The sequence below is a fragment of the Lathamus discolor genome, chromosome W, assembly GCF_037157495.1.
Source record: "Lathamus discolor isolate bLatDis1 chromosome W, bLatDis1.hap1, whole genome shotgun sequence".
Classification (NCBI taxonomy): domain Eukaryota; kingdom Metazoa; phylum Chordata; class Aves; order Psittaciformes; family Psittacidae; genus Lathamus; species Lathamus discolor.
Window position 1 is genome coordinate 23,862,990 of NC_088908.1, and position 14,882 is coordinate 23,877,871.

General features: G+C 42.4%; 1 protein-coding gene across 3 annotated transcripts in view; it reads left to right on the forward strand.

Moving 5' to 3' along the window:
• LOC136004183 (AP-1 complex subunit gamma-1-like) overlaps window positions 1-14,882 on the forward strand; it is an 82,760-nt gene that overhangs the window by 16,085 nt on the left and 51,793 nt on the right. For all 3 annotated transcript variants that reach the window (XM_065660457.1, XM_065660456.1, XM_065660455.1), the window contains exons 2-3: window positions 6,402-6,605; window positions 12,691-12,815. In XM_065660457.1, coding sequence (XP_065516529.1) covers window positions 6,405-6,605; window positions 12,691-12,815 — 326 coding nt within the window. In that variant the 5' untranslated portion in view covers window positions 6,402-6,404. The remainder of the gene's footprint in view (window positions 1-6,401; window positions 6,606-12,690; window positions 12,816-14,882) is intronic.

The following is a 14,882-nucleotide window of genomic DNA, read 5'->3' on the forward strand; positions in this document are numbered from 1 at the left end:
GAAAAGGAAAAGAAAGCAATAAGCACAAATGATGCACAATACAGCTGCTCACCACCTGCTGGCTAAAACCCAGCCTGACATGAGCAGCGATCTGGGCCTTCCGGGTAAATCTCCCCAGTTTCTATACTGGGCATGATGTGCTGTGGTACGGAATGCCCCTTTGGCTAGTTTGGGTCAGTTGTCCTGTCTCTGCTTCCTCCCATCTTCTTGTGCCCCTCGTCACTGGCAGAGCATGAGACTGAAAAGTCCTTGATTGGGGTAAGCGTTACTTAGCAACAACTAAAAACATCAGTGTATTATCAGCATTGTACTAAGATTAAAGTCGAAAACAGTGCACTGCACCAGCTACTAAGAAAGAGGAAAATAACTGTTGTAGCTGAATCCAGAGCAGAATTCAACCCTTACTTGATACTATTCATGTCCTGCTCAGATCCTGTATTTTTCAATATACCATTGCTTTTAGTCTCATGTATGTGTGTGTGTGTGTGTGTATAAACACAAAGAGATATCATTCCTTACTCCGTGGACCAATACCTATAAAGCTGCTGAATTCATCCAGTCCGTTACATCAGGCTCCATCTGTTGTAACGGTCTGAGGGCAGGAGAGATGGTGTGTAGTGTTTGATTGTTGCCTGTTGAAGGCACTGCTGAACTCATCTGGTCACTGTTGAGCTCGTCTGGTTTCATCAAAGTTCATTCTTTGTTGGGGGGATGATTGAAGGAAAGGCAGCGTCAGTCGCTGGTAACCTGAAGACAGTTCTGCTGATGCTGGCTTTTCCCATGACTTTATTTTCCGCTGATGATCATGACAGCACATCTCTCCTTTTCAAAGGCCAGAGGGGTAGAGATGGACATCTAGCTAATGGGCTATAGAAGTGTTATATAGCAGGCAACAGCATATAAATGAGGCTGTTTACCCCCAAGATTAAATCCCCTTGAGGTATACACTGGACTTCCTCATCCTCCCATATTATCCACCAAGGATATCCAGGTCCCTGAGCAAAAGCAATCCTATAAGTGAGTTTGCCTTGACCTGAAGCAGGAATAACCTAGACTGTCTTCCCCAGCGAATTCTTTATGTGCACCACAGGAACTTTATCCCCCTCTACAGTATGTAAAAGTTCTGACTGGGCTGGGCCAGCCCTGTTGACAGATCCCCTAGTGTTGACCAACCAGGTGGCCTTTGGTAAATGTGTATCCCAATGTTGGCAAGTCGCACCACCCATTGCTCTCAGTTCTGTCTGGGGTTCCTTGTCACTAAAAGACTTGTTTCTCAAGGCTCAGGATAGTGTTCCAGGCAGTCGTGTGGGGCACAGCGTATGTTTCCAGCCATCCGGTGGTGGCTTCCACCGTGGTAAGCACATGGCGCTCGCCTTGGTGGGTTGGTGGGAGTGTGATATAGGCAGTCTGCAAGGCCTCCCCATATTTGTGCTTCAGCCATTGTCCTCCATACCAGAGAAGGTTTAACTGCTTGGCTTGCTTAAACTGTAGCACGTTTCACATTGATGAATAACCTGGGCAGCGGTGACCATTGTTAAGTACACCCTTCTGTCATGATCCTATCTGTATGTTGCATCTCTGCCTTGATGGCCTGCGGTGTTGTGGGCCCATCAGGCTAAAAATATTTCACCCTTATATTGCCAGTCTAAATCCACTTGAGCTACTGCAGTCCTAGGAGCTCTGTCCACCTATTGGTTGTTCTGATGTTCCTCAGTGGCCCGACTTTTGGTTACATGAGCATCTACATGGCGTACTTTCACCACCAGGTTCTGCACCCAAGCAGCGATATCTTGCCACAGTGCAGCAACCCACATGAGTTTACTTCTGCATTTCCAGTTGCTCTGCCTCCATTGCTGCAACCTCCTCCACAGGGCATTTGCCACCATCCATGAGTCAGTATAGAGATAAAGCACTGGCCACTTTTCTCGTTCAGCATTGTCCTAGGCCAGCTGGATGACTTTCACCTCAGCAAACTGACTCGATTCACCCTCTCCTTCAGCAGTTTCTGCAACTTGTCATCGGGGACTCCATGCAGCTACAGCAGTTCATTATAGGGTAGGGCCTCTTCAGCATGCATCACCTCATGCTCTGGTGATGTTCCAAAGTCTTTGCTCTCTGGCCAGGCTATGATGATTTCTAGAATTCTTGGATAACTGGGATTTCCTGTTTGAGCTTGTTGTGTATTTAGTGCGGCCGACTTACTCTTTGTGGCATTGGTTGCGTTATGTGTAGACGGGACCCTGCTTTTGAACATCCAGGACATCACGGGCAACTGGGGTGTCAGGAGGAGCTGTGCTTCAGTGCCAATCACTTCTGAAGCAGCTTGAGCCCCTTCATAGGCTGCCAGTATCTCCTTTTCAGCTGGATTGTAGCTCTCTTTGGTCCTCTGTATCCCTGACTTCAAAAGCCGAGGGATTGACCTCTAGTCTCCCCTGGAGCTTTCTGCCAGACGCTCCAGGTAGGACCATTCTCCCTGGCTGCAGTGTAGAGCATGTTTCACATCTGTCCCAGTCCAGACTGGTCCAAGGGCTACTGCATGAACTGTCTCATGTTTAATTTGCTCAAAGGCTTCTTGCTCAGGGCCCCATTTGAAATCATTCTTTTTCTGGGCCACGTGATAGAGAGGGCTTACAATTAGACTGTAATTTGGGACGTGCGTTCTCCAGACCTCCACAACACGTAATAAGGAATAAGCACAAGCTTTTTTAGCTAGTGGAGACATTGCTGTCATCTTGTTGGTCACATCTGTGGGTATCTAGTTATGTGTGTCTTGCCCTTTTTTTTTCCCAGTAATTTAATCTCCTGTGCAGGTCCCTTGACCTTACTCTTTTTGATGGCTGTCCTGGGTTCAGCAGTAGCAGTCATTTTTCTCCTTCTTCATAGCTGGTGCAGTGCTGTGGTTTTGACTTTCAGCCTGGGAACAGCACTGATAACACTCATGTTTTTAGTGGCTGCTCAGTAATGTCTGTTCTGACCAAGGACTTTCTGAGTCTTATGCTCTGCCAGGGAGGAGGGGAAGCCAGGAGGAAGCAGAGAAAGGACACCTGACCCAAACTAGCCAAAGATGTATTCCATACCACAGCATGTCATGCCCAGTATATAAACTGGGGGCAGTTACCCTAAAGGCCTAGATTACTGCTCAGGTCGGGCTGGGTATCGGTTGGCACGTGGTGAGGTGTTCTCTTCCCTTATTTCCCTTGTCATTATTATTATTGGTGGTAGCAGTAGTGGTTTTGTGTTATACCTTAGTTATTGGACTGTTCTTATCTCAACCTGTGGGATTTACATTCTTTCGATTCTCCTCCCTATTCCTCTGGGAGTGGGGGTAGAAGGGGGGGAGTGAGTGAGCGGCTGCATGGTTTTGGGTTGCCAGCTGGGCTTAAACTATGACAATAGCAAAACCTGCCGTCAGAATGATTTGGATTATTTTCTTTCCTTTCCACTGTATCGCCTCACATGATAATGTCATCAGTGTATTTTAGGTGTTCTGGAGCTTGCCACTCTTCCAGTGCAGTCTGGATCAGTCCATGGCAGATGGTAGGGCTGTGTTTCCACCCCTGGGGCAGTTGGTTCCATGTGAACTGGACACCCCCCCAAGTAAAAGCTAACTGTGTCCTGCACTCTGCTGCCGAAGGAATTGAGAAAAATGCATTGGCAATATCGTTTGTGCTATCCCACTTGGCTGCCTTTGACTCCAGTTCACACTAAAGTTCTAGTATGTTTGGCACTGCAGTACTCAATGGTGGTTTGACATCATTCAGGCCATGATAGTCTACTGTTAGTCTCTACTCTCTGTTAGCCTTATATGGCCAGTGCAAAGTCTATTAAAGTGTGAGCATGTCCTTCTGATCACTCCTTGGCTTTCCAGTCTACGGATTAGCCTGTGGATGTGAATCAGGGAGTTTTCGTTTGTGTGATATTGTTGCCGGTGCACTGTTGTGGTCGGGATTAGCACTTGTCCTTTGACCTTCAGCAACCCCACAACAGAAGGATCCTCTGAGAGACCAGGCAAGGTGGACAGCTGCTTCATTTCCTATATCTCCAAGGAAGCTGTACTGAAAGCCCATTGGTACCCTTTTGGGTACATGGTGCAGCATGTATATATAATGCTGAGCAAAGATTTTTTCATTGTAGGAACATTGCATGCTGTATGGAAATAACATGACTGCCATATTCGAAGACTTTATTGCATGTTCAGATGCTTTTCTGGAGATGGTTGTCTTACTTGTTCTTGGCCGTTTCTGTGATGCTTGTTAGTGCAACATCTGAAAGCATAGTAAGCATTGATTTATTCATATCGCAGTAATGTGATTAAGAGTTATAACTTCACAAGGGGATTGAGGCAAGAGTAAGGATTCATGTGTCCAGTAATGCTTATCCTACATATGTCAGCATTTTTGGGCACAATTTCCTTATGCAGGAAGAACATCTCTTCCATTTTCAAAATGGAATGATTTGTGTATCTGTAAATTTAGACTTTCTAGGTATGAAGATGGGTAACTGGAATGTGAGGGATCTACATGGTTTGACTGAAGAGACTTAATGTTATGTATGGATTCTGTAGGAGGCTAGATTTATTATCTAGACCTACAAAGCTGTATTCAGCTGTCTTACAGCGAGTCAACTGTTACTGGATGTGCATCTCTGCTTTTCTGCGGCAAACAAGTCCCTTGGTATCTCTGTATGCTTCCCAGCCTGTCTGTTCTGTGGTGTCATGCAAGCCAGGTAGTACAGCATCTGAATGCTCAACTTTCTCTGATATGGTGATACGCAGGTAGACTCCACGACTCGTTAAAGTTGTAAAGTAGGTATGCTTTTATTCAGCGCTGAGGCACATGGGGGATAGCTCCTCCAAAGGCATGCGCACCTCAGTGTTGTTCTCCTTCATATTTATCCTCTAAACTATTACATGTTCATGAGGTTACACAACACACCCGTACATATTCATGACCTATCCCCACTTCATATTATGAGGTAAAAGGTCCTTGCTTGCGTAGTGTCTCCTGGTGGTCATGGGCAGGGGTCTCAAGATGAAGTAAACGAGTCTTCCCTGAACTTTTCATCTGTAGTCGTTGCTCATGTTCCCTGGTGATTTAGTCACTGTCCAAACCGCAAAGCTGATTTCAGCCGGTTTAGGGGTCCAGAGAACAGGAGTTACTGTTCCTTCCTCCTATCAATAGCCTTGGTCCTCCCACTCTGTTCTGGTACGCACGATAAGTGTTGAGCACATATTTGTTGAGTAAGCACAAGTAAGCAGTAACATTGTTAAGCAAGCGGCTTAACCCTAACCCCCCTGTACATTGGTTAACCCTTCACATCAATGGCAGTGCTTAAAATACATGACATACTGTCACTGGGAAGACAGTGACCCAGACAAAACCTGTAGGAGATTGCCATGGCAACTTACAAATTGGTGTGACATTACCTGTTATCAGAATGGCTTAATTATATTTGCAATCTAGTGTGGGCAGAAGGAGACTGTAGAGATGCTTATATAGCCTGGTCTTCCAGAAAGTAAAAGGTCAGCTTTGGTGAGCATGAATTTAAGGTTAAACTGTTGAACGTGATTCTCAAGTTTGGCTTTTCTTCGAGAGCCATTCTCCCCTTGAAGGATACTTGGAAGGATAAATTGTTTTCTAGGTTAGATGGCTTCAGTATTCCATCTGGCGAAGTGAAAATACTTGGAGTTCATTTATAAGACACTTTTCTTGCACACTTTTTCATGCCAATGCCACCAGATGGTAATGCAACAGGCTTGTTTTATTCAGAAAAGATTGTGCTGTTGGGGGTGTAATAAGAATGGTGTCAACTTGATTGATCTTCAAAAGAAGATTCTCTGAAATACCCATGCATCTAGGACTGCTCTTCCATCTGCTTTTTCTGATGACTTCCATGCCTTTAAGAAGGAAGTATGTTTGGCATAAGTTTGCAGGATTTTTGAAGCATGGTTATTTGAAGCACTTGTATGAAATCTTGTGCAAATTCTTAAACACGTTGTATTTTGTAAAGGATTTCTGTCCCAAGTTGTCATGACTTTGAGATTAACTCCCTTTGGAGCCTGACTTTTCTGGAAAGAGGCAGATGATATGAATATGAGAAACATACCTTGCAGGATGCCATTTCTGCTTGTTTCAGGTGGGGAGTCATGTTACATTCACCTGACAGCTCAAAGCATAGCAATTCCTGTTTCTAATATTCTGGAAGTGCAATTGTGGGGTACAGTGAATTCCTCTGGGTTTCAAGTTTACTTTTAGCCATGCTACTGAAGCAGTCTGTGTTTTCTTAATTCTTCTACTTATCTAATTTTAGGGTAAGAAAGAAGAAAAAATATGCTAAAGTATGAGACCATTACAAAGCCTTTAGGTGCAATACAAAGGTTACAGATCTCTTTCTTCTCCCAGAGGATGCCAGCCCCTATCAGACTGCGGGAGTTGATCCGGACCATTCGGACAGCAAGAACCCAGGCAGAAGAGCGTGAGATGATCCAAAAAGAATGTGCTACTATCCGGTCATCCTTCCGAGAGGAAGATAACACATACCGGTGCAGAAATGTGGCAAAGCTGCTGTATATGCACATGCTGGGATACCCTGCACATTTTGGACAGGTAGGTCAGAGTTCCATGCTTGCTGTGCTATGTACGTATGCCAGTCTGCTTTGTGTGTTTTGGGCACATTGACTTGTTTGGAGCATTTCCAGCTGCAGTTTTGCTGTCTGCTCTTTGAGATGTTTTGAGATCTGTCTTCATATATATTCTGAACCTACATTGGTTAGTTTTGACTTTTAGTGAGGTCTGCTGTTTGGAGACTTACATATTTTGTTATGAAACTTGGGGTTTGTCAGCTTTTGCCAGACTGTCTGCTCCACACCACCCACGTTTCTGCGGAGCAGTAGTTCCTGAACCACAGTCCAATACATATGGATATATTTTAGATGGGTTCAAATCCCATGTGGGAACATCTTTCTCTGATGGAAAATGCCAGACGCTTCAAAGGAGGTTCTATACCGTTTTCTTTCTGTAGCAATCTGTTTTAGGCAGACAGGAGCTGGTCTGTTCCCTCAGTGAGGTAACTTGGAGAATGCTGGTGTGAGTTTTCCATCTCTCTGCTTATTTTTGACATGCTATTTTCGACACAGGTAGATTGTCTTAAAGAGAGACAAGAAGATGAGAGTTCTTGATCTACAAGATGTTCTTCAGGTTGAGCTTTGCTTAGTCTTTGGGGTATAGTCTGTTTTGCTTAGAAGTCAGTTAAAGTATCCTGTTAGTAGTAATCTAATCTAGGCCTTCAATAAAGCCAAAGAAAAAAAGTCAGTTAGATTGTTGTATTCCTTAAAGTAGCTTCCTGTCTTGGGAGTCTCTCCATTCAGGATTGGATTTATCAATCCTGGTGTTTTACTGAAACAGTAAACTCAATCCATTATATCAAATTCCAAATAGTCTTAGTGTTAGGGAGTGAGTCTGGGCTGTGCTGTTGCATATGAAGTGCATCATCTTCTACATCATTGGATTGTTCTTTCAGGATAACAATTTACTGAGTAAGAGCAAGTGAATTTGTGTTTTATCCTGTTCTTAACACCTCATGTAGCCAGGCTTCCTGGTCCAAGAGAGAAACTTCCTGTCACAAGAGTTAAAACTAAGTATGTTAAGAGCTTCAAGAAGAATGAGCAATGTTAGAAAAGTGTCATCTAGAATTTCTACATTTGACTTATGCTAGGAGCATGTTTAAATTTTATTGGGATTATTTTATCTTGTTACTTGAGTATTTAATCCCATATATGAAAGGTTAGACCAGATATCTAATAATTTTTCAGTTTCTGCTTTGGTCAGTAATGGTAAATTACCTCTTTACTCAGTGGATGAAGTATAAATCAGGTTATTTAATACTTGTTGCCAGGGTTGCTGCATCTCAGAATCAATGCTGACTATTTTGGGAATAGGCTACTTCATTTGATGGCCTTGTTCTCATGTAGTTTATCAGCTACACTTTCAGGAAGGTGTAGGGCCCAAGGCTGAAAAGAGATTTTAACAAGTATTCTCAAAATAAGTTGCACACCTTTGTATGTCCCCAATGCTGGAAGAAATCTTTCAAAGTGCTAATTTGTGTAGGTGGAGTATAATTTGCATGAGTTGAGGACCTGTTGAAGATGCTTGTGGTTCCAGCAGTGAAGTCTTGTAGATAAGTCAACATTGTAGACAGGAGGTTTCTGAGAGGGACAGGATAAATATGCAGGAAATATGTTTTGGTGAAAAACAGAAGAAGGCCACAGGCTGTGTTAGACAGCCTCTCTTAAAGATGTAAGCAGAGCTGACTTCAGCTAAGAGTGTGGATGGTGTAGCCAGTAATAAAAGAGAATTTAGAGAAGGTGTCAGAAGTAGTGAATGGTTGATCTACTTCTTTCCATGCCAGGGACCCTCAACTTTGACCCAGGATATGTTGTACAGAAATCTGAGCATGAGCACCATGTTTAGTCAGTGCATGCCAAGGTGCACTGGATGGCAGACTGTCTGGAGCATGTGCAAAGGCCATTTGTACAAGCTTAAAAGTTGTCAGGCAGTCTGGGCAAATGGTGAAATAACTTTATTAGTATTGTCATTATTTCTACTTGCAGAAAAGATCCATTTGGAAGAGAACTCACCAGCCTTTCATTGAGTAAATTTCAGTAATATCTTTCAAAAGTACTAGAAATATATCTTGCATTATCTGTTGCAGTCATTAATTTCCTTCTGCTTTTTCTTAGTCATTTGTCTTCTGCCTTTGGCTCTTGCACTGTAGCTTAGATGTCATCAGTTCTACACTGGTTTTGCAGGGGCTTGTATAAGAAAGTGTCTTTTAAATGTGGGGAAGAAAGTTGGTTCAGAGCTGCGTTATTCTCTTACAGAAAGTTAACTTTAAGATAATTTTCCAGATACACTAGAAAGTGAGGTCTAGTGTTCTGTACCTTATCCCTGGTTGATCTTGCCCATTGTGCAAACTCAGTTATCCTTGTGTTCTTACTGTTCAGAGGTGTTTCTTTATATTTTCAGCTCCTTTAAACCTAGCAAACTAAACTCACTTTTATTCAAGCTTTTTTTTTTTTCTTTTTTACCAGTTTGTCACCCTTCACTAGCTGAGTGTTCTCATATGTGAAAATTTCTTGCATAGTTGAGTTGTATGTTCTGATGCCATGTAGGTGTGTTGTCAGTGGCTACACCATAATATTACTTTCTCTGGTACTTCAGTTTATTTGCCAGTATCCTGTACAACTTTACCCTCCTGATCTGTGTGTGCTTCTTGTATCTCACCTGTGTCTGTTGCCCTATTCAAGCTTCCCTATAGCTATTCCCTATGAAAAGCTTTTCATGACACCCTGTATTTTTGCCTGTGTGTGCCCCCTGTACTTCCTTAAAAATGACCAGTTGCAAGCTTTGTCTGACCCCTTCCTCAGCCTGCAATGTACACTGCCTTGCAGCCCCAGATAATTTGTAAAACAGACTTGCAAGATGTGTTTGTGAGGGATAGGGCTCTTACCTGCTTAGAGAAGTCATTTCTGCTACTTCCTGGCTGGAAAGTAAATATTGATTATACTCTTATCTGTTAGAGAAAAATATTTGAGTGTGTAGTACTGTGGTTGATGTCTTTTTGCAGTAAGAAAGCGTTAAGTTTAAAAATGGGTTGCCAATTAAGACACATAGTTGCCACTTGCGCTCAGCTGATTAATTTATCTTGGGGATCTCCTTCATGCTATTAAACACAGTTGACGTTTCTACATTGTTAAAGGGAAGCTTATAGTGGCTACAGTGCATATGGTTTTAGTCAGACTTTAGGGGTTCAGTTAGACATTACAGAGCAACACAAAAACTTAGCTATCTCTGCGTCCTGGTTTGCCTAGCTAGCAAGTTAGTTACAGATCCTAACAAACAAAAACTAGTTTTAGAATCATAGAATCACAGAATAGTTTGGGTTGGAAGGGACCTTAAAGCTCATTCAGTTCCAGCCCCCTGCTATGGGCAAGGACACCTTCCACTAGACCAGGTTGCTTCAAGTTACATTGAGCCTGGCCTTGAACACTGCCAGGGATGGGGCAGCCACAACTGCTCTGGGCAGCCCATGCCAGGGCCTCACCACTCTCACAGGGAACAACTTCCTAAGATCTCATCTAAATCTACCCTCTTTCTACCTCTTAAAGCCATTACCCCTTGTCGTGGTTTAAACCCAGTCAGCCATAAATCAGCTACGCAGTCTCTCTCTCACTGCCCCCTTTTTTCTTCCCCCTGCTCCTGGAGGGATGTGAAGGAGAAACAAAAGAATATAACTCCCACGGGTTGAGATAAGAACAGTTTAGTAACTAAGGTATAACACAAATCACTACTGCTACCACCATTAATAATAATGATAAAGGAAATAACAAGGGAAGAGAATACAATACCACCTGCTGACTGATAATACCCAGCCTGACCGAGCACCAACCAATACCTCACCCCACCCAGCAGTGAACTAACTCTTCTGGGTAACTCTCAGTTACATCCTGGGCATGACGTGCTGTGGTATGGAATACCTCTTTGGTCAGTTTGGGTCAGGTGTCCTGTCTCTGCTTCCTCCTGGCTTCCCCTCCTCCCTGGCAGAGCATGAGGCTCAGAAAGTCCTTGGTCAGACTAAACGTTTGAGCAGTAACTAAAAACATGAGTGTTATCAGCACTGTTCCCAGGCCAAAAGTCAAAACACAGTGCTGCACCAGCTACTAAGAAGGAGAAAAATGACTGCTACTGCTGAACCCAGGACACCCCTTGTCCTATCACTACATGCCCTTGTTAGGACAACTTAGAGAACATGATCCTCTCTCTGGTAGGTAGATACCGTTTAAGCCTGGTTCAGAAGTTTCCAGTGCATATCAAATATATAACCTGTAATCTAGATTTTCAGGTCTTTACTATTTTGTTTTTAATGATGGATCTCTTGTTCTCTATAAATGTTATCTTTTACTTTTCTGATTTGTTGTGGTTTAAGCTCAGTCGTGAATCAGCCACACAGTCCTCGCTCACTCCCCCCCCCTTTCCTCCCCCTCCTCCAGGAGGGATGGAGAGGAGAATCGAAAGAATGTGACTCCCACGGGTTCAGATAAGAGCAGTCTAGTAACTAAGGTATAACACAAATCATTACTGCTACCAAAAATAATAATAATGATAAGGAAAATAACAAGGGAAGAGAATACAATACCACCCACCGACTGATACCCAGCCCAACTGAGCAGTGATCTAGCCCTTCCGGGTAACTCTCAGTTTACATCCTGGGCATGACATGCTGTGGTATGGAATATCTCTTTGGCTAGTTTGGGTCAGATGTCCTGTCTGCTTCCTCCTGGCTTCACCTCCTCCCTGGCAGAGCATGAGACTCAGAAAGTCCTTGGTCAAACTAAACGTTTGAGTAGTAACTAAAAACACTGGTGTTATCAGCACTGTTCCCAGGCCAAAAGTCAAAACCACAGTGCTGCACCAGCTACTAAGAAGGAGAAAAAATGACTGCTACTGCTGAACCCAGGACATGATTGGACATAAGCCCACATATCTGGTATATCTGAGATCAGTCATGGAAGACCAACAGTGTCTGGCTACTTTGGGATGTGGGAGCTGATAATGACTTTTCTGCTGGCTTGCTGAGAGCTTTGGGAAGGTTGCTTAACCTTTCTTTGCTTTCCATGTCACCAAAATGGGAATAAAATATACTTTTAAAAATGCATTGAGGCCTAAATGAGTACACATGAAAATTCAAACTGTTTCTCTTCTAGCTAAGAAGCAGTTTAAGCTAATTCTGTCTTTCTGGTGGTTTTTGTGTGTGTGTTTTGGGGCTTTTTTTTGTTGTTTTGTTTGGGAGTTTTTCTTGTGGGGTTTGTTTTTTGTTTTGTTTTGGTGGTTTTTTTGTTTTTTTTTTTTTTTTTTTGTTTGGTTGTGATTTGGAGAAATCTCCAGGAACTCACCAACAAAGTTGAAGTTGACAAGCAGCTATTCTTTATTGCCGTGCTGGGAGACACAGGGGATAGCTCCTCCTGGTGTGTCTCTCCAAATTGCTAAATAAGGTGTCCTTATATAGTCACTAAGCATACATATTCATTATGTACACACATGCATATTCATGAGGCTACTTATGTATTACATTATTCTTCTAGAAAGTTTCCCCGCATGCGTACTAAAATGTGGTGGTGGCCTTTGGGGGTGTCCTGGGTTTCAGGGGGTCATTTACTTCTTCCAACAATCTTCATCACTTCTGGCAGTCTTTGAAGCATGTGCTGTAGATAATGTTTACACCAGCTTAATTGGTTCAGTAACACTGCAGATGTAATTATCTTGTCCTTCTACTTATCAATTAGTTCAGCTGCAGCCCATCCTGGACACCTGCTAGTTTCAGCTACTCTTTATCTACACGTCCTGTTTTTCTATCCTGTTTTTCTTATGCTTATTTTTGTACTGAGGTCATAAGGACCTAAAATTATGCCAACTACAGCGGTTTATCTTATACAAGGATTCTCATTATGTTCTCTAGCTGCACTCTTACTTTTTTTTCTTCTGTGAAACATGTACCTCAGTTATTCTCCATTGCTACTGTTACAAAGCCATCAAACTTAACATTACTTAGAACTGATTCTACTTATTTACAATGGTTTGTATTTCATTTTGTGCCTCCTTGTCTCACTTGGTTTTTTGTTTGTTTGTTTTCCAGTTGGAGTGCCTCAAGCTCATAGCCTCTCAAAAATTCACAGACAAGCGCATTGGGTATTTAGGTGCCATGTTGCTGCTGGATGAGAGACAGGATGTCCATCTTCTTATGACCAATTGCATCAAGAAGTAAGGGTACTAGCTCTCCATCAACACATGCTTTGAGGTTTCAGGATTTGAAATGATATTTTGACTGCTTTGGTTTTGGGTTGGGTTTGGGGTTTTTTGGTTTGGTTTTTTTTTCCCCCCCCTCCCCTGTTTTAGACAACTGGTATCTTTGGTTTGTTGCATGCTGTTGACCATACAAGACCTTTTCCAGTATTGTACTGTATTGGATAATCCTGTTTAGCTTCCTTAGAGGGAAGAGGGTATAAAATTGCATTGGTCCTAAAGAGGTGTACGTGGCAAACGACACTTCATGGAACTACTGTTGCAGAATGGTAGTGCATGTTTCTGGAGGTCATGTTAAGATAGTCAGGAAAATGAAATGACCACAGTAAGTTGCTCGGCCAGTGCAGAAGACCTCTAATTGTTGCAAAGAACTCTCTTCTGTTTCTGTAAATTAGTTCTCTCCCAGTTTGTAATGAGAGAGAACCAGGTGAGCAGTAAAGCAGTAAAGTATCAGTAAAGGTTCATGCACCTTCTAAATATGATTGAATCAGGTTGTTCTTATAACTTAAAACTTTGTGGGCTGGACTGGCCATCGTATGTCATAGTCACATATATTGCTGCAGCCATGTTGGCCTGGGTTTTTTTACTTGACTTCTGCTGATGAGCTCTGAAGAGTTGTCTGACTTTCAGGATCAAGGCAATTTATCCTGCTTTCTTTTTAAGGTTGGCCTAATGGTCTTGATGAATAGTTTTCCTTTGAAGCAAGGTGGCAACTTGGGATTTGCTGTCTGCTTGGCGTCGTGCTAAAATCAGATGAGAGGATGCTACATAACTAACTTTTTTTTTTCTTTTTTTTTTCCTTTCAGCAGAATGCTGTTTAACTGGGACTGTTTTACATTATAGTTTAGTAGATGATTAGTGCATTTCCATTAACATTCCTTTTCAAGATGGATGGGAGTGAAAGTGGAATAAGTGGATTCTAGTTGATTTAACCAGAGGCTTGATTGGTTGGGTGTGGTGTGTCTGTTTTTATTATTTACTTTTAAAGCATAAGCCTTACAGATATTAACAAGTGAAGTTTTGATCTTCAGTTGGACTGTGGCCTCAAAGTGCTTGTAAAAAAAAAAAAAAAAAATAAAAATTGAGAAAACTGCAGGCCTGAGGATCTGCTAACTTTGGACCTAGTGTCCAGGAGTGAAGAGACATTTGGCTAAAGATTTTTCATTGAAATGTCATACCTGTGAGGTTCTTCTATTAGAATCAGGCTGCTAGGTTAGCACTTCTTTTGATTATTTATGTGAAAATGAATTTGTGTGGTAAGGATGTAGAGAGTTTGAACTGGAAATGGGTCAGACTGAAGCTGAGCAAAATGGGTGGACAGTTTCCCACCACCTCAGTGGGTTGTTTATTGCTTTCTCCTTTGGGTTCTGTACCTACTCCTTTGTCTTACTTATATCTAGACATTAAGATATTTGATTTATGGCATTGTCTTTCATTATTTAGATTGCCACCTAGATTTTTGGTAGAAAAAAGCGAGCACCCTTGTGAAGCACATACTTGCTATATACACAGCTTTATATAGCTGCCAAAAATCTATTAAAGGAAGGAAACAAAAAACCCATTTAGTGGCTTGTACTACCTGTTCCTTTGTCTGCATGTTGCCATAACTGCTTGGTGTTACAACCAGAATACTGTCTGGCTTTTCTGCATGCTGTGAGCATTTGGTTACATAGCTCTCATTTTGCCAGCTTCTCCCAAACAGGAACCATATTTCTTACTTTCTTCAGCACTGATCCTGGATACTGTGGCAACACAAATACCAAATAGTCAGATGGAAATGTAGTGTAGAAATTGGTTTTAAAGGCTGTTGGGATTACTATGTGGAAGCTGTATTGTCTGGTACTTAGTGTGACATTGGTAGCTAGCCTCATGAATAGCGTCTACTGTTATGTGGTTTAACTTCTCATTGACTACTTTTTGCAACTTCCTTAAGCATAGGAATGGTTAGGATTGCTAAGCAAGGTTCCTGCATGGATTATTTTCAAGGTGTGTGAGTGGTGGAATTTGGTTTTTTACTCAGGACAG